The sequence below is a fragment of the Heptranchias perlo genome, chromosome 13 (assembly GCF_035084215.1).
Source record: "Heptranchias perlo isolate sHepPer1 chromosome 13, sHepPer1.hap1, whole genome shotgun sequence".
In the NCBI taxonomy this organism is placed as follows: domain Eukaryota; kingdom Metazoa; phylum Chordata; class Chondrichthyes; order Hexanchiformes; family Hexanchidae; genus Heptranchias; species Heptranchias perlo.
This window is the reverse complement of record NC_090337.1, coordinates 5,738,103-5,761,338: the sequence shown is the minus strand read 5'-3', so window position 1 is coordinate 5,761,338 and position 23,236 is coordinate 5,738,103. Positions and strand designations below refer to the sequence as shown.

General features: G+C 46.6%; 1 protein-coding gene across 1 annotated transcript; it reads right to left on the bottom strand.

The window, feature by feature from the left end:
* Positions 1–7: 7 nt before the first annotated feature.
* LOC137330967 (organic solute transporter subunit alpha-like) lies at positions 8–14,600 on the bottom strand. The gene is made up of 9 exons (XM_067994545.1): positions 14,523–14,600; positions 9,816–9,907; positions 8,364–8,518; positions 7,537–7,610; positions 6,806–6,964; positions 5,718–5,829; positions 4,468–4,614; positions 2,254–2,359; positions 8–315 (listed from the first exon to the last, which is right to left on the bottom strand). Exons 1-9 carry the CDS (start codon positions 14,552–14,554, stop codon positions 116–118), a joined length of 1,077 nt encoding a protein of 358 aa, XP_067850646.1. The 5' UTR covers positions 14,555–14,600; the 3' UTR covers positions 8–115.
* Positions 14,601–23,236: the final 8,636 nt, after the last annotated feature.

The window sequence follows — 23,236 nt, the reverse complement described above, 5'->3', positions numbered from 1 at the left end:
CTTCATGTAAAATTGCACGTTTTAATTCATTTTTTCAGTTTAATTGGTTGATGTATCCAAAGCTGTCTTATCCCAGTTAGTTAGCTGGATTGCGGATTACGGGTGGCTGGTTATCCTACACCTCCAGGTTATTGTTGCCCGTGTCTTGGCCTTTAGCATCTTCTGTTGACGTTTGCCGTCCCCTTTCCTCCTGGTCCTTGGGCTGGGTAGCGTCCAATGCCCCGTAGCCCGGCCCATCGTCCCTCTTCCTGTACGAGATCCGTGTGAGCACGCCAACGATGAACATCTCTATAATTAGGAGCTGGTAGTTCATGACTGCGATGGAATAAATGGTCTAGAATTACTATCAATGGGGGGGATGGAGGAGACAAAAGCTTAGCGTTTAAGATGATTAAAGGATTTGATAACGTAGGTGATGATTTACATAGAATTTACAGCACAGAAAAAGGCCATTTGGCCTAACTGCACCATTTTTGTCCAATACTAACTTTTTTTATACAGAGTACCTCTGCACTTTTGCATTTCCTGCTTCTATTTCCAACTATTGATAATGTAAGAGCAACTGAACACTTTGTTTTGTACTTGCCAACAGGTCTATGCCGGTGTTTATGCTCCACACAAGCCTCCCTCCCTAATTCATCTCACCCTATCAGCATATCCTTCTATTCCTTTCTCCCTCCTGTGTTGATCCAGCTTCCCCTTAAATGCATCGATGCTATTCGCCTCAACCACTCAACCGTGGTTGCGAGTTCCACGTTGTAACCGTTCCACTAGTCACCCTCTGGATCCCTGGCCAATTTTGCCCTCTCATGGAACAAACTACAAGCTGGCTTCTCAAAGGCATCCCATGTTCCTCCGTGGGAAGTGATAAAAGCACATTAAAGACGCAGGTGGGTGTGCGGTGTGGAGGCAGGTTTGCTCTCCTTGTTTTGTGTGAACTTTATAAGCTCATTAGGATAAGAGTTGTTTCAAGCACTGGCAGGTCAGCATGGTTAGGGTGTAGATTAAATATTTCTGAGCCCCAATCTCAGAAACTCTACTGTGGTGTCATTTTCCTATTTCCAGCCATCCTGGAGTTGAAGATGATTACAGGATTTGACAGAGACGGAAACTATTTCCTCTGGTGGTGGGTCCAGAACAAGGGGGCGTGAGCTTAAAATTGGAGCCAGGCCGTTCAGGGGTGATGTCAGGAAGCACTTCTTCACACAAAGGGGAGTGGAAATCTGGAACTCTTCCCCCCCACCCCCAAAAAAAGCTGTTGAGGCTGGGGGTCAATTGGAGCTTTCAAAACTGAGATTGATAAATTTTCGTTAGGCGAGGGTATTAAGGGTTACGGAACCAAGGCGGGTAGATAGAGTTAAGATACAGATCAGCTGCGATCTATTTGAATGATGGAAAGAGGCTCGAGGGGCTGATTGGCCTTCTCCTCTTCCGATGTTCCTCACGCATCCATTATTCCGAGCTGGAACGAGCTCTCCCTAAAGGCCGAGTCAATGAAATGGTCTCAATGTAGTACCAAGCCCCCCAGAGCAGCAAGGCCCCAGGTTTGAGCACAGGTCTCTGCAGGGCTAACGAGTCTCGGTGGGGGAGGGCTACGATTGTCTTAAAACCCCTTCGATGGGGGTGAGGGAAGGGGAATCAGTCAGTGTTCACTCTTATGAAAATCCAGGGGGGGCCGATGGTGTGGGGTTGCCTCTGTAGATGTTCAAGAAGGACAGGATTGGTCCTGGCTTTGAATCTCTCTTTTCCCCCCTCCCCCCATGGTTGAATAGCCTCCCGACACTCACTGCCCAGGGTCACACGTGAAGAATGGCCCCCTGGAAGGTGGGGGGTGTGGTGGTATGGACTACTTACCTGTGGAACTGTGCCCCAATTCAATCAGCAACTTCAAGAGAATCGGGGAAAGGGAGGAATGAAGGAATTCTCTAGAAAGAGTTTTTAAAAAAAAATTCATTCTCATGATATGGTCGTCACTGCCAAGGCTGCCATTTATTGCCCAACCCCAGTTGCCCTGATGGGCCACCTTCTTGAACTAGTTGGCAGTTTGATACAACTGAGTGTCTTGCTGGACCACTTCAGAGGGCAGTTAGGAGTCAACTACATTGGTGTGGGGACTGGAGTCACATATAGGCCCAGGCCGGGTAAGGACGGCGGGTTTCCTTCCGTAAAGGAAATCAGTGAACCAGTTGGGTTTTTACAACAATCCGACAGCGTCATGGTCACTCTTACTGAGACCAGGTTGCTGGTACATACGTTGGCCTCTGGTCGTTGCGGAATAAGGAGGAGCACAGCCGATGTGCCCTGCACCAGCCAGGGTCCCGATGATGGAATTCTGCAGCGAGGACAGGATCAGAATGGCCTGGGAAAATGTGACACAGGTAAAGAGTCAGAGATGTACAGATCATAGCGTCAATTCCCAGTCTGCCCAGTTAGCTGATCTCAGCTGGGCAAGGATAGAACAATGGACCTCACTGCCCTGGGTTAGAGACTATAAATGGCCATATTGCCCTGGGTTAGAGACTATAAATGGCCATATTGCCCTGGGTTAGAGACTATATGGGTCTTAATGCCCTGGGTTAGGGACTATAATGGAACTTATGCTTGCTCTCGAGGCAGTACAAAGAAGGTTCACTCGGTTAATCCCGGGGCTGAGGGGGCGGACATATGAGGAGAGGTTGAGTAGATTGGGACTCTACTCATTGGAGTTCAGAAGAATGAGAGGCGATCTTATTGAAACATATAAGATTGTGAAGGGGCTTGATCGGGTGGATGCGGTAAGGATGTTCCCAAGGATGGGTGAAACTAGAACTAGGGGGCATAATCTTAGAATAAGGGGCTGCTCCTTCAAAACTGAGATGAGGAGAAACTTCTTCACTCAGAGGGTAGTAGGTCTGTGGAATTTGCTGCCCCAGGAAGCTGTGGAAGCTACATCATTAAATAAATTTAAAACAGAAATAGACAGTTTCCTAGAAGTAAAGGGAATTAGGGGTTACGGGGAGCGGGCAGGAAATTGGACCTGAATTTAGATTTGAGGTTAGGATCAGATCAGCCATGATCTTATTGAATGGTGGAGCAGGCTCGAGGGGCCGATTGGCCTACTCCTGCTCCTATTTCTTATGTTCTTATGTTATTGCCCTGGGTTAGAGACTATAAATGGCCTTATTGCCCTGGGTTAGAGACTATATGCGTCTTAATGCCCTGAGTTAGAGACTATATGGGCCTTAATGCCCTGGGTTAGGGACTATAATGGGCCTTAATGCCCTGAGTTAGAGACTATAAATGGCCATATTGCCCTGGGTTAGGGACTATAATGGGTCCTATTGCCCTGGGTTAGGAACTATAATGGGTCCTATTGCCCTGGGTTAGGGACTATAATGGGTCCTATTGCCCTGGGTTAGGGACTATAAATGGCCATATTGCCCTGGGTTAGGGACTATAAATGGGCCTTATTGCCCTGGGTTAGAGACTATAATGGGTCCTATTGCCCTGGGTTAGGGACTATAAATGGCCATATTGCCCTGGGTTAGAGACTGTAATGGGTCCTATTGCCCTGGGTTAGGGACTATAAATGGCCATATTGCCCTGGGTTAGAGACTATAATGGGTCCTATTGCCCTGGGTTAGGGACTATAAATGGCCATATTGCCCTGGGTTAGAGACTATAATGGGTCCTATTGCCCTGGGTTAGGGACTATAAATGGCCATATTGCCCTGGGTTAGAGACTGTAATGGGCCTTATTGCCCTGGGTTAGAGACTATAATGGGCCTTATTGCCCTGGGTTAGAGACTATAATGGGCCTTATTGCCCTGGGTTAGAGACTATAATGGGCCTTATTGCCCTGTACTAAAGACTATAAATGAAGTATCAGCTAAATTACTGAATCTCTTCCAATGTAAATAGTCATCAGTTATATTACAAACCGCCTTCTACTATTTGGCTCAATTGAACTCCAGGGGCAGTAAAAAGAACGAACGAACTTGTATTTATATACCGTCTCTCACCACCTCAGGACGACCCTAAGCACTTTACAGCCAATGAAGCACTTTCTGAAGTGTAGTCACTGTTGAAATGTCGGAAACGCAGCAACCAATTTGCGCACAGCAAGATCCCACAAACAGCGATGAGATAAATGACCAGATAATCTGTTTTTTGGTGATGTTGGCTGAGGGATAAATATTGGCCCAGGACACCGGGGAGAACTCCCCTACTCTTCCTTGAAATAGTGGCCATGGCATCTTTTACATCCACCTGAGAGTTTTAATGTCCCATCTGAAAGACAGCACCTCTGACAGTGCAGCACTCCCTCAGTACTGCACTGAAATGTCAACCCAGGAGTTCGTGCTCAAGATGCAGGAGTGGGGCTTGAACCCACGTCCTTCTGACTGAGGCGAGAGTGTGCGTCCCACGGAGCCACGGCTGACACGAAGTGCTGTTACACACAGAGCTTTGGGACCGTGATGCACTCACCTGAAACAGGGCGAATTTGGCTATAATGTTCTGGTCAGCCATGTGGAGTTTAGCCTCCCGGAACAGGATATTGACCGGCCAAAGCCCGAGGATTGTGGAGACTCCCAGGAACAGGTCCATCCAGAGGAAAACGCTCGTCGCAGATAACTGAGACAGCAATGCAACAATAAACAAGAAAAGTTTGAGAGGCTGCATTGGCAAACAGATCATTCAAGTGTGCATGCGATCTTCGAAGAATTAAACTTTGCCTTGGTGCAGGATGAGAGGAGGGTTCTGCTGGGAGACTTTTGCTCCCTGAAGTATTTGTGGGGAGTCCAAAACTAAGGGCCATAAACATAAGATAGTCACTAGTGAATTCATGAGAAACTTCTTTACCCAGAGAGTGGTGAGAATGTGGAACTCGCTCCCACAAGGAGTAGTCGAGGCAAATAGCATAGATACATTTAAGGGGAAGCTGGATAAACACATGAGGGAGAAAGGAATAGAAGGATATGCTGATAGGGTGAGATGAAGTAGGGAGGGAGGAGGCTCGTGTGGAGCATAAACACCGGGATAGACCAGTTGGGCCGAATGGCCTGTTCCTGTGCTGTAAATTTCTATGTAATCCCTCCTCCCAAATCCTCACCATTTCTAAATCAAAGGTTAATTAGTGACCCCACTGTCAGAGGGTTGTAGATAGAGCCACAACATTGTAACTCTGACTCTCCATCTTGTGCTCCCATGAACGTGACTCCCTCCTGGGAGCTGGGAGTGGCAGGACCTGAGGAACTCCTCGCCTCCCTCAGTTTTCCCTTGGTTGAGGCACTGGTGGGTAACTGGGGCTGTGGGCCCCGTATTCCAGCAAGAGAAGAGGAGTAAATTGAAATGTTACGAAAAGAGGACCGGAAAGAAAGAAAGAACTTGTATTTATATAGCACCTTTCATAACCTCAGGACGTCCTAAATCACTTTACAGCCAATTAAATACTTTCTTTTGAAGTGTAGTCACTGTTGAAATGTAGGAAAAGTGGCAGCCAATTTGTGCACAGCAAGATCCCACAAACAGTAATGAGATAACAACTAGATAATCTGTTTTAGTGATGTTGGTTGAGGGATAAATATTGACCAGGACACTGGGGAGAACTCCCCTGCTCTTCTTTGAAATAGTGGCCGTGGGATCTTTTACGTCCACCTGAGGGGGCAGACGGGGCCTCGGTTTAACGTCTCATCCGAAAGGCAGCTGTAATAATAATCTGGTTTTAGCTCACTCACATCTTGCGGATCGTACAATCCATTCGTCCATAAAACTGTCCCCAGGAAATAAAAGACAGGTCGGAGAAAAGCCACTTGGAACGATCCTAACACGAAAATCCTAAATTTCCGTCTAAACAGATTAAAAGAGAAATTAAACTCTCTGACGACTGACAGTGTTTTACAGGTTTCAAAAAACAGGCATTGACGACCGAAGATTTTCTAACTCCCTACGCTGACCTACATTGGCTCCCGGCCCGGCAACACCTCCATTTTAAAATTCTCATCCTTGTTTTCAAATCCCTCCATGGCCCTCGCCCCCCCTCCCTATCTCTGTAACCTCCTCCAGCCCCTACAACCCTCTGAGATCTCTGCTCTCCTCCAATCCTGGCCTCTTGCGCATCCCCGATTTTAATCGCTCCACCGTTGGCGGCCGTGCCTTCAGCTGCCTGGGCCCTGAGCTCTGGAATTCCCTCCCTAAACCTCTCCGTTTCTTTACCCCTCTCTCTCCTCCCTAAACCTCTCCGCCTCTCTCTCCTCCTTTAAGACGCTCCTTAAAACCTACCACTTTGTCCAAGCTTCTGGTCACCTGTCCTAATACCTCCTTATGTGGCTCGGTGTCAAATTTTGTTTGATAATCGCTGCTGTGAAGCTCCTTGAGATGTTTTACAACGTTAAAAGGCGCTATATAAATGCAAGTTGCTGTTGTTGTTGGTGTTGCATTACTGCGGACGTCCACCTGGAGGTGCTGCTGCTCCATGCTAAATTACTATTCTCAGCAGCGCCGCCAGCAGAGACATCGTGGAACTGCAGAGTAAATGACCAAAAGTCATTTCATCCCATTCATTTTCTGCTTCTCTCATTCTTGTGATAATTGTGTAAAAATTTATTCTTTCTTAGGACCAGGTGAGATCTAATCACGATTAGAAATATCTATTTTTTAAAAAAGAACTTGCATTTATACAGCACCTTGTGGCCTCCTGTGCTGTACGATTCTATGATTCAGTGAGATGCGGGATTTCATCCCTCCCTCCCTGTAGAGGGATTTCATCCCTCCCTCCCTCCCTCCCTCCCCCCGATTGTAGAGGTTGTGCCCGGTGACCTCTCACCTGGTCATTCGCATGCGAGGCAGGCAGGGACAGCAGCAACAACAAGGCCCCGTGCTGACGGCCAATGAGACGGTCTCCAAGTGTTTCAGCAAGGCTTCCTCTCCCCCGTAACCCTCCACAATAACCAGTAACATCAGGTAAAAGCAGGCCGCAAAATAACTGGGAAAACAAGGGCGGGGAGAGTCCGTTCAAATCCTGCCAATCGAACGCCGAGTAATTCAAGACCACAGAACAGACTCTGTGTAGCTCAATCTTTCTCTTATTAAGTGCAGGGTCAAGGATCACAGTGCAAGGTCAAGGATCACAGTGTAGGGTCAAGCATCGTAGTGTAGGGTGAAGAATCACAATACAAGGTCAAGGAGCGCAGTGTAGGGTCAAGGAGCACAGTGTAGGGTCAAGGATCACAGTGCAGGGTTAAGGATCATAGTGTAGGGTCGAGGATCATAGTGCAGAGTTAAGGATCATAGTGCAGGGTCAACGAACGCAGTGTAGGGTCAAGGATCACAGTGTAGGGTCAAGGATCATAGTGTAGGGTCAAGGATCACAGTGCAGGGTCAAGAATCACAGTGCAAGTTACAGTCTTATAGTGCGGGGGGTCTAGGGTTAGGGTGATAGGTTAGGGTCAGGGTGATAGGTTAGGGTCAGGGTGATAGGTCAGGGTGATGGGTTAGGGTCAGGGCCGTGTAACGCAGGGTCACTAGGCGAGATGAAGCCACTTGTCTGCCACTTACATGGACGCCACCATGTTGACAAACATCACCGCTCGAGGGACCCAAAGCCCCAGGCATGATGTGACGCCGATCACCTGCCGGAGGGAAAAGACGGTCAGTGAGGCTTTAGTTGGAGAACAGGATAGAGAGAAATGGTGGCATCCTTCACTGTACATCGATGACAGAACGATGGCCAGTGTAGGAGAGGGAACTTGCTATTTACAGCTCGTCTGAGAGACCATTGGAGGAACACACAGCCCAGAACGGTGCCATGTCCAATCCCCAGTTCAATCCTCGCTCTGTGTTGAACTGACCTCAACTGGGAGGGGGTGGGGGAGACAGGAGGAGGAGGGGGCCGGAGGATGGTGGGGGAGGAGGAGCGGGGATGGGGAGGAGGAGGAGGGGTGATGGTGGGGGTGGGTGGATGGGGGGAGGAGGGGGATGGGAGGAGGGGAGGGGAGGGGGATGGGAGGAGGGGAGGGGATGGGAGGGTGGATGGGGAGGAGGGGTGGGGGTGAGAGGGGGAGGAGGAGGATGTTGGGGTGGATGGGGGAGAAGAGGGGAGGGAGGAGGGGGGGAGGAGAGGGAGGAGGGGGGGGAGGAGGGGGTGGATGGGGGTGGGGGAGGAGGGGGAGGAGGAGGGGGGAGGTTGGGGGAAGGGACGGTGGGAGGGAGGAGGGGGTGGTTGGGGGAGGGGAGGAAGAGGGGGTGGAGGGGGGAAGGGAGGGTGGGAGGGAGGAGGGGGTGGTTGGGGGAGGGGAGGAGGAGGGGGGTGGGGGAGGAGGGGAGGGGGAGGGGGTGGGAGGGAGGAGGGGGGATGGTCACTTTGTGAGAATGGGATGACTCACGGTCGGCGCTGCGCTGTTCCACGCTAAAGTCTTCTTCTTAAAGGGACACCTCACTTTCTTCAGCAAGTAATAAGTGTTCTCCAGGTAGATGATAACAGACAGCACCGTCATGGCAGTTAGCACGGCAAAGATGCTGATATCCAACCAGGTCAGTTCTACATGAGAACAGGAACAAGAAAAAGTAACTCGGAGACTCCACCAATGAACCGCTGCTGTCGTGAGGCAGGAGCCAAAGTTGCTGCAGGGAGAAAGAATTGTTTGGAAATGAATCATCTCCTATTAAGTAGTGTCAGTGTGGCTCAGTGGGTATCACTCTCGCCTCAGAGTCAGAAGGTTGTAGGTTCGAGCCCCACTCCAGAGACTTGATCCCCATAACCCAGGCTGACCCTCACAGTGTCTCTTTCGGATGAGATGTTAAACCGAGGCCCCGTCTGCCCTCTCGGGTGAACGTGAAGGATCCCATGGTCACTATTAGAAGAAGAGCAGGGGAGTTCTACCCGGTGTCCTGCCCAATATTTATCCTTCAACCAACATTAAAAACAGATGATCAGGTTATTTATCACGTTGCTGTTTGTGGGATCTTGCTGTGCGCAAGATTGGCTGCTGCGTTCCTGAAGGTGGCGACTCTCATTGGGATCTGTGTGTGGGCTTCACGGTCACGGTCACTGATACCGGCTAATTATATCCAGACTATTAAACTGATTTCAAATTCTCATGAACTCATGCTCTCTGGATTACTGGTCCAATAACATAACCCCTACACTACCGAACCCCTCTGGATTACTAGTCCAGGAATATAACCACTACTCTACTGTACACCCCTAGATTACTAGTCCAATAATATAACCACTACACTGGAGAGACCTGGGGGTGAATGTACACAAATCTTTGAAGGTGGCAGGACAAGTTGAGGAGGCTGTTAAAAAAACATATGGGATCCTGGGTTTTATTAATAGAGGCATAGAGTACAAAAGCAAGGAAGTTATGCTAAACCTTTATAAAACACTGGTTAGGCCTCAGCTGGAGAATTGTGTCCAATTCTGGGCTCCACACTTTAGGAAGGATGTCAAGGCCTTGGAGAGGGTGCAGAGGAGATTTACTAGAATGTTACCAGGGATGAGGGACTTCAGTTATGTGGAGAGACTGGAGAGGTTTAGGGGAGATTTGATAGAGGTGTTCAAAATCATGCAGGGTTTTGATAGAGTAAATAAGGAGAAACTGTTTCCAGTGGCAGGAGGGTCGGTAACCAGAGGACACAGATTTAAAATGATTGGCAAAAGAACCAGAGGTGACATAACCAGTGATTGGTGTAACTTCTAAATACAGCACCGCAGTTTTTTGCTTTTGATGCCTGTTCACCACATGCAGATTTATCTCGATGTGATCTCGGCTTTGTCCCTTCACCAGGGAATCTCAATTAAAAAACAATTCATATTTTTTGTCTTGACTTACGCAATATGAGATTGATGGATATTGGAGGGGGTAAGAAACAGGCTTCTGACACATTGAATTTCTCGATCAGCTCGATGATGTGCGGAGGGAACCTATAAACCAACAAATCAGACAAAATAAATAGTCACTGAAATACTTTCAGGTCATAATTTGCTTTTGTGAACACACATATCAACCCATGGCACTCCTTGCACTGACAACCTCCAATCACAATCAGTTTGGTTGGTGGTGAGATTGGCAGCTGTTTGCAGCAATCAATCAGATATTACATGGGGAATTTTAAAGAAAAGATTTACATTTATATAGCGCCTTTCACAACCTCAGGATGTCCCAAAGTGACGGATGGCTCACTGCCCTCTTCAGTTCCCCTACCCCCGATTCACAGCCTGAGTTAAAATCAAGGCTGCAATCTCTGACATATATATACATATATATCTGATATATCTATCCATCTCTGATCTATAAATATCTATCTATCTATCTCTGATATATCTCTCTATCTATCCATCTCTGATATATCTATCTATCTATCCATCTCTGATATATCTCTCTATCTGATATATCTATCTATCTCTGATATATCTATCTATCTATCTCTGATATATCTATCTATCTATCTATCTATCTATCTATCTATCTATCTATCTATCTATCTCTGATATATCTATCTATCTATCTCTGATATATCTATCTATCTATCCATCTCTGATATCTCTCTATCTGATATATCTATCTATCTCTGATATATCTATCTATCTATCTCTGATATATCTATCTATCTATCTATCTATCTATCTATATATCTATCTATCTATCTCTGATATATCTATCTATCTATCTCTGATATATCTATCTATCTATCTATCTATCTATCTATCTATCTATCTATCTCTGATATATCTATCTATCTATCTATCTATCTATATATCTATCTATCTATCTCTGATATATCTATCTATCTATCTCTGATATATCTATCTATCTATCTATCTATCTCTGATATATCTATCTATCTATCTATATATCTATCTATCTATCTCTGATATATTTATCTATCTATCCATCTCTGATATATCTCTCTATCTGATATATCTATTCATCTCTGATATATCTCTCTATCTGATATATCTATCTATCTCTGATATATCTCTCTATCTATCTATCTATCTATCTATCTATCTATCTATCTCTGATATATCTATCTTTCTATCTATCTCTCTATCTGATATATCTATCTATCTCTGATCTATCTATCTATCTCTGATCTTTCTATCTATCTATCGCTGATATATCTATCTCTCTATCTATCTATCTATCTCTGATATATCTATCTATCTCTGATATATCTATCTATCTATCTCTGATATATCTATCTCTCTATCTATCTATCTATCTATCTCTGATATATCTCTCTATCTATCTATCTATCTATCTCTGATATATCTATCTCTGATATATCTATCTATCTCTGATATATCTATCTATCTATCTCTGATCTATCTATCTATCTATCTCTGATATATCTATCTATCTCTGATATATCTATCTATCTATCTATCTATCTATCTCTGATATATCTATCTATCTCTGATATATCTATCTCTGTATCTATCCATCTATCTCTGATATATCTATCTCTGATCTATCTATCTCTGATATATCTATCTATCTCTGATATATCTATCTATCTCTGATATATCTATCTATCTATCTATCTATCTATCTATCTATCTATCTATCTATCTCTGATATATCTATCTATCTCTGATATATCTATCTCTGATATATCTATCTCTGATATATCTATCTATCTCTGATATATCTATCTATCTATCTCTGATATATCTATCTATCTATCTCTGATATATCTATCTATCTATCTATCTCTGATATATCTATCTATCTATCTATCTCTGATATATCTATCTATCTATCTATCTCTGATATATCTATCTATCTATCTATCTATCTCTGACTGTTAGCTTTGCATGAATTTGAGGCCAGATATTATTTCAGATGAGCTGATGGTTTCTGATCGTTCCAGATACAGGCATGTTTAGTCAGTGTTTGAAGTGATTTAAAAGCTACTTTCTGGAGCATACCCATTCCTCTGATACATTAACCCTCCCGTCGAAGCCCCTCCCTCTGGTGCATTAACTCTCCCATCGAGCCCCCTCCCTCTCGTTGTTTGATGTAACGGTTTATTTTCTTCAATTGGTTGTAGCCAATTTTTAGAGATAAGGCAGATGTTTCCTGATGCAAATCCTTTAACTGACTTTATTTGAGCATTCCTGAAATTACACTTGTGGAATTGGCAGGTTTTGGAAATAAAGCAGGGAATGGGGTTGTCGTGACGCTGAGTTTAAGGAATTCCTCTGCGATTCCCATATTGAGTAATTTACCACAATGGCCCATTATCGGGCATGATGTGGGTCGTTGGCTTGTTTGTGAAGTTTTGTCGTCCACACTTATGTTCGGTAACTTTGAGAGCGGTCTTGCGTTTATTTACATGGCGCGGGTCCCTTTATCACCGTGCAGGAAGCAGGGAGAGAGGAGGTCGCCTCGGTGTATTTCCATCTCGGAGTCAGAAGGTTGTGGGTTTCAGAACCCACAGCAGGTAGTTGGACTGAGCAGAGATGAGAGTTCCAGTCTCTGTAATACTGAATACTCGGAATACTTGCATCCAATGGGAAAGGAGAGGTGACTCCTCACCTAGCCAGTGCCCCCCGGGACAAACTAACCACCTGTCCTCATAAAAAGGGGTCTTTGTTACGGAAACCTTCAGCCCAGAAGGACCTTGGTTTAATATCTGGCCGAATGCTGCCTTGATGTTGAAAGCAGCTACCTTCGCCCCTCTTCTTGTGTAAAACTCCTTCAGAACTACTCCACCGAGCGCTTCCAGCTCAGGGAGAGTAAGAATTAGATATCGAGCAAAGCTCCAACTACACTGTCCTGACAAATACTTGTTATAGAATAGAATCTTACAGCACAGGAGGAGGGATCAGACCATGGTGCCTGGGCTGGCTCTTTGAAAGAGCCATCCAGTTTGTCCCAGAATTGGACACAATACTCCAGCTGAAGCCTAATCAGTGTTTTATAAAGGTTTAGCATAACTTCCTTGCTTTTATACTCTATGCCTCTATTAATAAAGCCCAGGATCCCCATTGCTTTTTTCTGAGCCTTATCATACTGTCCTGCCACCTTCAAAGATTTGTGTACGTAAACTCCCAGGTCTCTCTGTTCCTGCACCACCTTTAAAATTGTATTTTTATTGCCTCTCCTACGTTCTTCTATCCAAAATGCATCTCTTCACTCTTCCCTGCGTTAAATTTCATCGGCCATGTGTCTGCCCATTTCACCAGTCTGTCTATGTCCTCCTGGACTCTGCTACTACCCTGTAACTACATTGTGTAGAATTACCCCTGCAGGCTATCGGCTGCTGCTTCTGGAGAGCGAGTGGGTGTGTCTGAGAGAGAGAGAGAGAGAGAGAGAGAGAAAGAGAGGGAGAAAGGCATGGAAAGGAAGAGACACAGATATACAGGGAGACAAACATACAGACAGCTAGAAAGGGAGAGTGAGAGGACGGCAGAGTCAAAACCAGATGTAGAGATAGAGAGAGAGATCAGTGAAGAGAGAGATAGAAAGGAAGAGGTGGGAAAATACAAAATAATAGATAGTGATTGAGGAGGACAAAAGGCAAAGATAGAGAAGAAACATGAGGCCACTCGAAAGACATAAAGACCGGGAGAGATATGGACGGAGAAACAAACAGAGATAATCAGAAAAAAGACAGAAAGGGAAAAGGAAGAAGTGAAGAGACAGAGAGAAGGCAGAAAGTGGGCCAGAGAAAAGAAGTGATAGGGAGAGAGACAAAAATAAAAATAGAAAGAAAGGCACGGAGAGAACACAAGGACAAAAGGATTGTAACAATTAAAAAGCACAGAAAATTAAGACAAATTCACATAAAATGGAGGGAGTGTGTGTGAGAGAGAGAGAGAGATAGAAACAAAGAGGGTCAGAGTTAGACAGAGACGGAGAGAAATAAAGAGAGAGTTATTAAGACAAGAGAGAAAAATAAAGAGGAAAAGCTCCTCTATGTAAGTTGAACAGGAACAGCAAGGGTTAAATGCAAAGAAAGCTCCCTCGACATTATCCCATCAAGCACCCACTGAAGCCTGAGTTACTCACTCGCCTCTGAGTCAGAAGGTTGTGGGTTCAAGTCCTCACTCCAGAGACTTGAGCACATAATCCAGGCCGACACTCCCAGTGCAGTACTGAGGGGAGTGCTGCTCTGTCGGAGGTGCCGTCTTTCGGACGAGATGTTAAACCGAGGCCCCGTCTGCCCTCTCAGGTGGGCGTGAAAGATCCCACGGCCACTATTTTGAGGAAGAATGTCCCTGAACCAACACTACCAAAGCAGATAACCTGGTCATTATCACACCGCTGTTTGTGGGATCTTGCTGTGCGTAAATTGGCTGCCGCGTTTCCTACATTACAACAAACTTACAGCCAATGAAGTGCTTCAGAAAGCACTTAATTGGCCGTAAAGCGCTTTGGGACGTCCCCAGGTCGGGAAAGGTGAGGTATAATTACAAGTTCTTTTGTTTTCACTCTGAAGCCTGGGTTCCCCACCCCGTGCCCCGAGTCAGTTGGGAGGTGAGAAACTACCATTTACAGCATGCACCTACTTTGTGCGAAATCTGTTACCTGGCCACTTCCTCGGGGGATGATGGTTCCATCCTCTTTCCAATGCAGGTATCCTCTGTCTTCCTGCCTTGTCCAGCTAGCCCTGTGTGTGTGTGTGTGTGCTGTGTTGGATCCTGTTAATTAGTTTTGAGTAGCATGTTTGCATTACGGGGTCAGTATGTTGCAGAGCGATGATCCCCAGGACCGGGCAAATAATCAATTTCCAATGTTCCAGATATTTTAACCTTTAGAATTTTGGCCGTTCCATTGAAATTCTGTGCTTCCTGGAGAGGCTGTTTTAAAAAAAAAAAAATTCCCCCATTTCTCCAACCCCTCACCACCATTCGCTCTCCTTTCCTTAGTCTCCCATTTGTTGAAATCCTATTCTGAGGCTGGAAGTGTTTGATGGGACAGTGTAGAGGGAGCTTTACTCTGTATCTAACCCCGTGCTGTACCTGCCCCGGGAGTGTTTGATGGGACAGTGTAGAGGGAGCTTTACTCTGTATCTAACCCGTGCTGTACCTGCCCTGGGAGTGTTTGATGGGACAGTGTAGAGGGAGCTTTACTCTGTATCTAACCCGTGCTGTACCTGCCCTGGGAGTGTTTGATGGGACAGTGTAGAGGGAGCTTTACTCTGTATCTAACCCATGCTGTACCTGCCCTGGGAGTGTTTGATGGGACAGTGTAGAGGGAGCTTTACTCTGTATCTAACCCATGCTGTACCTGCCCTGGGAGTGTTTGATGGGACAGTGTGGAGGGAGCTTTAATTTGTATCCTGGCCCCTGGTACAGGCTTATTTTACACAGTAATCTCCTGCTTTCTCACCAGACCCTCTTATATTCACCTTTAAGTAATTAGCCGGAGCCTTGTGCATCAATCACCGCTGGTGTCAAAGTATTCGTATTGGGAGAAGTCTCCATGTGAAAAACCGTTTCTTCTTATCTTCCCCTTTGGGTATCTGTAACCGGAAGATGTGCAGATGTGTACAGGCTGGGGGAAAAGTGACCAGATGTACCTGCTGTCGACCCTTCCAACCTTCACAGGGTCAGGGGTCAGGGGTCGGAGCTGTGAAAAGTCAGCCTCGTGTGCTGTGAGGGTCTTCCCCTCTCCCCCGGAAGACGGACAGTGTGGTGTTAGTCGTCAGCCTGGGGGGTTGAGTTAACAGGCCTTTCCACTGAAACAAAATGTGTGAGACCTCCCCACTTTGTAAGAGGGCTACTCTCACCTCTGAGTCAGCCTGGATTATGGGGCCCTGCTCCAGAGACTTGAGCCCCATAATCCAGGCTGACACTCCAATGTGGTACTGAGGGAGTGCTGCACTGTCGGAGGTGCCGTCTTTCGGATGAGACATTAAACTGCAGCCCAGCCTGCCCTCCCTGGTGAGTGTAAAAGATCCCATGGCCACTATTTTGAAGAAGAGCAGGAGAGTTCCCCCAGTGTCCTGGGCCAATATTTATACCCCAGTCAACATCACTAAGACAGATTATCTGGTCATTATCACATTGCTGTTTGTGGGATCTTGCTGTGCCCAAATTGGCTGCCACTTTTCCTACATTATAACAGTGACTACACTTCAAAAAGTAGTTCATTGGCTGTAAAGCACTTTAGGATGTCCTGAGGATGTGAAAGGTGCTATATAAATGCAAGTTCTTTCTTTCTTTCTTGTACATGGCCTCTAATATTGTATCAAGTTCTCTCGTAATGTTATCCCTTCAATCCCTTTTGCCATCTTAATGTGTTTTTCCCCATCCATCCACTTTTAAGGATTCATGGACCTGCACACCTGTAACCCTCTGCCCCTCTCCCACATTGAGGAATATTCTGTGTAATCTCTCTCTGCTTTTGCAATCGACCCAATTTTTAGACATTCCTCAGTGCCACAATGCAGCTGACCAGTGGGTGGGGCGAAAGTTGCCGCTCAGTGCTGCCCCCCAGTGAGCCGGTGGGGATCAGCAATCTGCCATCCAGGAGAAGGTATGGATGTTGTTGTTAGCTGAGGTGAGTATTGCAGCCAGCGTCTCCATGCAATGAGGCCTCTGGGGCTATCTCCCCTCCTTCGGCGCAGAGTGGCTGCTTCATGAGTTCAACAGACTGCACAGGTGAGAGGGCCGTACAGGTGAACCATACCGCTACCAGGACCGTACAGGTGAACTATACAGGTACCAAGATCGTACAGGTGAATTATACAGGTTAGAGGGCAGTACAGGTGAACTATACAGGTACCAGGACTGTACATGTGAATTATACAGGTACCAGGACTGTACAGGTGAATTATACAGGTACCAGGACCGTACAGGTGAACTATACAGGTGCCAGGATTGTACAGGTGAACTTTACAGGTACCAGGATCGTACAGGTGAATTATACAGGTTAGAGGGCTGTACAGGTGAACTATACGGGTACCAGGACCGTACAGGTGAATTATACAGGTACCAGGACCGTACAGGTGAACTATACAGGTGCCAGGATTGTACAGGTGAACTATACAGGTACCAGGATCGTACAGGTGAATTATACAGGTTAGAGGGCTGTACAGGTGAACAATACAGGTACCAGGACCGTACAGGTGAACTATACAGGTACCAGGACCGTACAGGTGAACTATACGGGTACCAGGACCGTACAGGTGAACTATACAGGTGCCAGGATTGTACAGGTGAACTATACAGGTACCAGGATCGTACAGGTGATGCAGTAATCATGGGGGACTTCAATCTTCATGTAGACTGGGCAAACCAAATTGGCAAAGATAGTTTGGAGGATGAGTTCATGGAATGCATTCGAGACAGTTTCCTAGAGCAATACGTCATGGAACCACCCAGGGAACAGGCTATTTTAGATCTTGTATTGTGTAATGAGATAGGGTTAATTAGTAATCTCATAATAAAAGATCCTCTGGGAAAGAGTGATCATAATATGATAGATTTTCACATCGAGTTTGAGGGTGATGTACTTAAGTCCGAAACTAGAGTGTTAAACTTAAATAAATCCAATTACATAGGTATGAGGGGCGAGTTGGCTAATGTAGATTGGGAAATTAAATTAAAGGATATGACGGTTGAAAAGCAATGGCAAACATTTAAATAAATATTTCAATATTCTCAACAAATATACATTCCATTGAGAAAGAAAAACTCCACGGGAAAAGTGATCTACCCGTGGCTAACTAAAGAAGTTAAGGAGAGTATTAGATTAAAAGAAGGGGCCTATAATGTTGCCAAGAAGAGTAGTAAGCCTGAGGACTGAGAAAGTTTTAGAAACCAACAAAGGACCAAAAAATTGATAAAAAGGGAGAAAATAGAATATGAAAGTAAACTTGCAAGAAATATGAAAACGGATTGTAAGAGCTTCTACAAGTGTGTAAAAAGGAAGAGAGTAGCAAAAGTAAACGTTGGTCCCTTAGAGGCTGAGACAGGAGAAATTATAATGGGGAGTCAGGAAATGGCAGAGATGTTAAACAAATATTTTGTATCTGTCTTCACAGTAGAAGACACAAAAAGCATACCAAAAATAATGGGGAACCAAGGGGCTAATGAGAGTGAGGAATTTAAAGTAATTATTATCAGTAGAGAAAAAGTACTTGAGAAACTAATGGGACTAAAAGCCAATAAATCCCCTGGACCTGATGGCCTACATCCAAGGGTTCTAAAAGAGGTGTCTGCAGAGATAGTGGATGCATTGGTTATGATCTTCCAAAATTCTCTAGATTCTAGAACGGTCCCCGCGGATTGGAAGGCAGCAAATGTAACCCCGCTATTTAAGAAAGGAGGGAGAGAGAAAAACAGGGAACTACAGGCCAGTTAGCCTGACATCAGTCGTTGGGATAATGCTGGAATCCATTATTAAGGAAGTGGTAACAGGGCACTTAGAAAATCCTAATATGATTAGGCAGAGTCAACATGGTTTTATAAAAGGTAAATCGTATTTGACAAATTTATTAGAGTTTTTTGAGGATGTAATTAGCAGGGTAGATATACGAGAACCAGTGGATGTCGTATATTTGGATTTTCAAAAGACATTCGATAAGGTGCCACATAAAAGGTGGTTACGCAAGATAAGGGCTCATGGGGTTGGGGGTGATATATTAGCATGGGTAGAGGATTGGTTAACGGACAGAAAACAGAGAGTAGGGATAAACGGGTCATTCTCAGGTTGGCAGGCTGTAACTAGTGGGGTACCTCAAGGATCGGTGCTTGGGCCTCAGCTATTTACAATCTATATTAATGACTTGGATGAAGGGACCGAGTGTAATGTATCCAAGTTTGCTGACGATACAAAGCCTGGTGGGAAAATAAGCAGTGAGGAGGACACAAAGAGTCTGCAAAGGTTAAATGAGCGGGCAAGAAAGTGGCAGATGGAGTATAATGTGGGGAAATGTGAGATTATTCACTTTGTTAGGAAGAATAGAAAAACAGACTATTTTTTAAATGGTGAGAAACTATTAAATGTTGGTGTCCAGAGAGACTTGGGTGTCCTTGTACAAGAAACACAACACGGTAGTATGTTGGTGCAGCAGGCAATATGGAAGGCAAATGGCATGTTGGCCCTATTGCAAGGGGGTTGAAGTACAAGAGTAAGGAAGTCTTACAGGGCATTGGTGAGACCTCACCTGGAGCACTGTGTACAGTTTTGGTCTCCTTATCTAAGGAAGGATTTACTTGCCTTAGAGGCGGTGCAACAAAAGTTCACTAGATTGATTCCTGGGATGAGAGGGTTGTCCTATGAGGAGAGATTGAGTAGAATGGGCCGATACTCTCTGGAGTTCAGAAGAATGAGAGGTGATCTCATTGAAATAAATAAGATTCTGAGGGGGCTTGACAGGGTAGATGCTGAGAGGTTGTTTCCCCTGGCTGGAGAATCTAGAACTAGAGGACATAGTCGCAGGATAAGGGGTCGGCCATTTAAGACTGAGATGAGGAGGAATATTCTTCACTCAGAGGGTTGTGAATCTTTGGAATTCTCTACCCCAGAGGGCTGTGGATGCTGATTCTTTGAGTATATTCAAGGCTGGGATCGATAGATTTTTGGACTCTAGGGGAATCAAGGGCTATGGGGATCGGGCGGGAAAGTGGAGTTGAGGTCGAAGATCAGGCTTGATCTGATTGAATGGCGGAGCAGGCTCGAGGGGCCGTATGGCTGACTCCTCCTCCAATTTCTTGTGTTCTTATGTTCTTAAGGTGGTTAGGTGGGGTTGAGAGATATGGGGAGAATGTGGGTATGAGGGATATGGTGAGAAGATGGGTAGGTGGAGTTGAGGGATGCAGTGAGGAGGTGGGTAGGTGGAGTTGAGGGATGCAGTGAGGAGGTGGGTAGGTGGGGTTGAGGGATGCAGTGAGGAGGTGGGTAGGTGGGGTTGAGGGATGCAGTGAGGAGGTGGGTAGGTGGGGTTGAGGGATGTAGTGAGGAGGTGGGTAGGTGGGGTTGAGGGATGTAGTGAGGAGGTGGGTGGGTGGGGTTGAGGGATGCAGTGAGGAGGTGGGTAGGTGGGGTTGAGGGATGTAGTGAGGAGGTGGGTAGGTGGGGTTGAGGGATGCAGTGAGGAGGTGGGTAGGTGGGGTTGAGGGATGCAGTGAGGAGGTGGGTAGGATTGGTTGAGGGATGCAGTGAGGAGGTGGGTAGGTGGGGTTGAGGGATGCAGTGAGGAGATGGGTAGGTGGGGTTGAGGGATGCAGTGAGGAGGTGGGTAGGTGGGGTTGAGGGATGCAGTGAGGAGGTGGGTAGGTGGGGTTGAGGGATGCAGTGAGGAGGTGGGTAGGTGGGGATGAGGGATGCAGTGAGGAGGTGGGTAGGTGGGGTTGAGGGATGCAGTGAGGAGGTGGGTAGGTGGGGTTGAGGGATGCAGTGAGGAGGTGGGTAGGTGGGGATGAGGGATGCAGTGAGGAGGTGGGTAGGTGGGGTTGAGGGATGCAGTGAGGAGGTGGGTAGGTGGGGTTGATCCATCACAAAGGGACAGTGCAAGTAAATGAAAGAATCAAGGGGAAAAGACCATTGAACCAAAGAAGCTCCTCCAATACAATTGATGTACGCACTCCCAACTGGAACCAAATCTTGAAGCCCTGGAGCAAAGTAATATTTTATTGATGTCAGCTGTGGCTCAGTGGGCAGCACTCTTACCTCTGAGTCAATGGGGTGTGGGTTTAAGTCCCACTCCACTTGAACCCAAAATTTAAGCTGACACTCCCAGTGCAGTACTGAGGGAGTGCTGCACTGTCAGAGGTGCCGTCTTTCAGATGAGATGTCAAACCGAGGCCCCGTCTGCCCTCTCAGATGGACGTAAAAGATTCCGCGGCCATTATTTTGAAGAAGAGCAGGAGAGTTCTCCCTGTGTCCTGGGCCAATATTTATCCCTCGAACAAACATCACTAAAACAGATTATCTGGCCTCTTATCTCATCGCTGTTTGTGGGATCTTGCTGTGCGCAAATTGGCTGCTGTGTTTCCTACATCACAACCGTGACTGCACTTCAAAAAGTATTTCATTCTCTGTAAAGCACTTTGATGTTTTTGCTATGCAGATGTTTGGTTTTGGGTTCAGTTTTCTGTAAGTCACCTTACCAAAGCGGATGGTTTACTGAAAGAGGCAACTTTCACTTTATGAGTGACTGAGTTCACATCCTTCCCCGGCTTTTAACATCTCCACCTCTCCAACCTTGGTCTGTGTGCAACAGCTGGACAAAAACAGCTGGCTGATTTTTTTTTGTGGGTGTTTTTCAGGCTACAGGAGGATATGAATACACTTGGGAATTGGGCAGACAGGAACAGGAGGAGGCCAATCAGCTCCAGCAGAATAGGAAGGTTGTAGTTATAGGGGATTCAATATTAATGGGATAGAGGGTATCCTCTGTAGTCGCAATTGAGAGTCCTGAAGGGTATGTTGCCCAGGCTAAAGATGAGAGAGAGAGAGAGAGACAGAGGGAAGTGTCGCAGCTCCAGAAAAGCATATAGGATCTGCTCCAGCGGCAGTCGCTGGGGGTCGATGTCAGGGAGGAATTCTGAGAGGTGAAGGGCCAGCAAGCCTCGCTCTTCACCTCCGAGGCCTCAAAGATCATCTTCCGGCCCAGAGTCCGCTCCGTGGAGCAGGGCGAGAAGTGCTCGCACTTCTTCCAGAAGCTGCAGAGAGAGACCTCTGTGATCAGCAGCCTGAAAGAGGAAGATGGCTCGCTGACGTCCTTGCAGGCCGGCATACTGAGGATCAACAAATCCTTTTATGCCGGGCTGTACGACATGAAGCCCACAGAAAGCACGGCCTCCCAGTCCTTCCTGTCCTCTATCACGGAGGTCTTAGAGGGCAGCGAGCGGGAGAGCACGGATCGGCCAATGACTCTGGACGAGATGACAAAGGCCGTCCAGTCCTTTGAGAAGAGTAGAACTCCCGGAAGCGATGGCTTACCGGTTGAGTTCTGTGGGATTGGATAGGCCCAGACCTACTGGAAGTGTACGGGGGTTTGCTTCTGGCTGGCAGCATGTCAGAGTCCATGAGGAAAGGCATCATCACCCTCATCTACAAGCGGAAGGGGGAGAGAGAAGAAATCAGAAATTGGCGACCCATTTCCTTGCTAAATGTCGACTACAAGATTCTGTCTAAGGTCATCGTCGACAGGTTCAAGTCTGCTCTGGACCTGGTGATCCACGCGGATCAGACCTGTACTGTATCCGGCAGGAAGATCTCTGATAGCCTGGCGCTGCTCAGGGATACAATCACCGGCGGGGTGGACACCTGCCAGCTTGGACCAGGAGAAAGCTTTCAACAGAATATCCCACACCTACATGATGGACGTGCTCTCCAAAATGGGGTGTGGGGAGGGAATCCATGATTGGATCTGAATGCTCTATGTGAGCATCTGTAGTGCAGTCCTAATCAACGAGTGGGAGTCAGAGAGCCTTCCGATTAGATCTGGAGTACGGTAGCGTAGTGGTTATGTTACTGGGCTAGTAATCCAGAGGCCTGGACTAACATCCAGAGTCACAAGTTCAAATCCTGCCATGGCGGCTGGCAAATTTAAATTCAATTAATTAAATAAAAATCTGGAATTAAAATACTAGTATCAGTAATGATGGCCATGAAACTACCGGATTGTCGTAAAAACCCATCTGGTTCACTAATGTCCTTTAGGGAAGGAAACCTGCCGTCCTTACCCGGTCTGGCCTATATGTGACTCCAGACCCACAGCAATGTGGTTGATTCTTAAATGGCCGAGCAAGCCACTCAGTTGTAAAAAATCTCGCTAGGGATGGGCAATAAATGCCGGCCTTGCCAGTGACGCCCACATCCCGTGAACAAATAAAAAAAAAGGCAGGGCTGTCCTCCCTCCGCGGTCTTGTTCGCATGTTGTATCGAGCCATTTGCCGCGTCCATCAGGACGGACGCAAGTATCGGGGAGGGTGATGATCCCAGGCAGTGGAGGCTCTCAGGTTAAAGCCTCCCTGTACATGGACGATGTCACCGTCTTTTGCTCCAATCAGCGGTCGGTGCACAGTCTGCGACCGGTTCGAGCTGACCTCAGGGGCCAAAGTGAACCGAAGAGTGAGGCCATGTACTTCGGCAGGTGGGTGACCCAATCCTTTGCCTCCTTCACCATCAGGTCCGACTACCTGAAGATGCTGGGGATCTGACTCGGGGGGGCCCCCAGGCCTCACCAAGAACTGGGAGGAGCGGGTCGCCAAAGCCAAACAGAAGTTTGGTATGTGGGTGGGTGGGGGCGCTCCCTCTCCATAACTGACAGGAACATGGTGACA

What these genes read in the sequence shown, in the direction of transcription:
- LOC137330967 (XM_067994545.1), bottom strand. Translation starts at nt 14,554, where the DNA reads ATGGAACCATCATCCCCCGAGGAAGTGGCCAG. An exon ending in GATTGTACGATCCGCAAGAT is followed by an intron (nt 4,615 to 5,717) that starts GTGAGTGAGCTA and finishes TTGCTGTCTCAG; the next exon opens with TTATCTGCGACGAGCGTTTT. An exon ending in CGCAACGACCAGAGGCCAAC is followed by an intron (nt 316 to 2,253) that starts GTATGTACCAGC and finishes ATTCCATCGCAG; the next exon opens with TCATGAACTACCAGCTCCTA.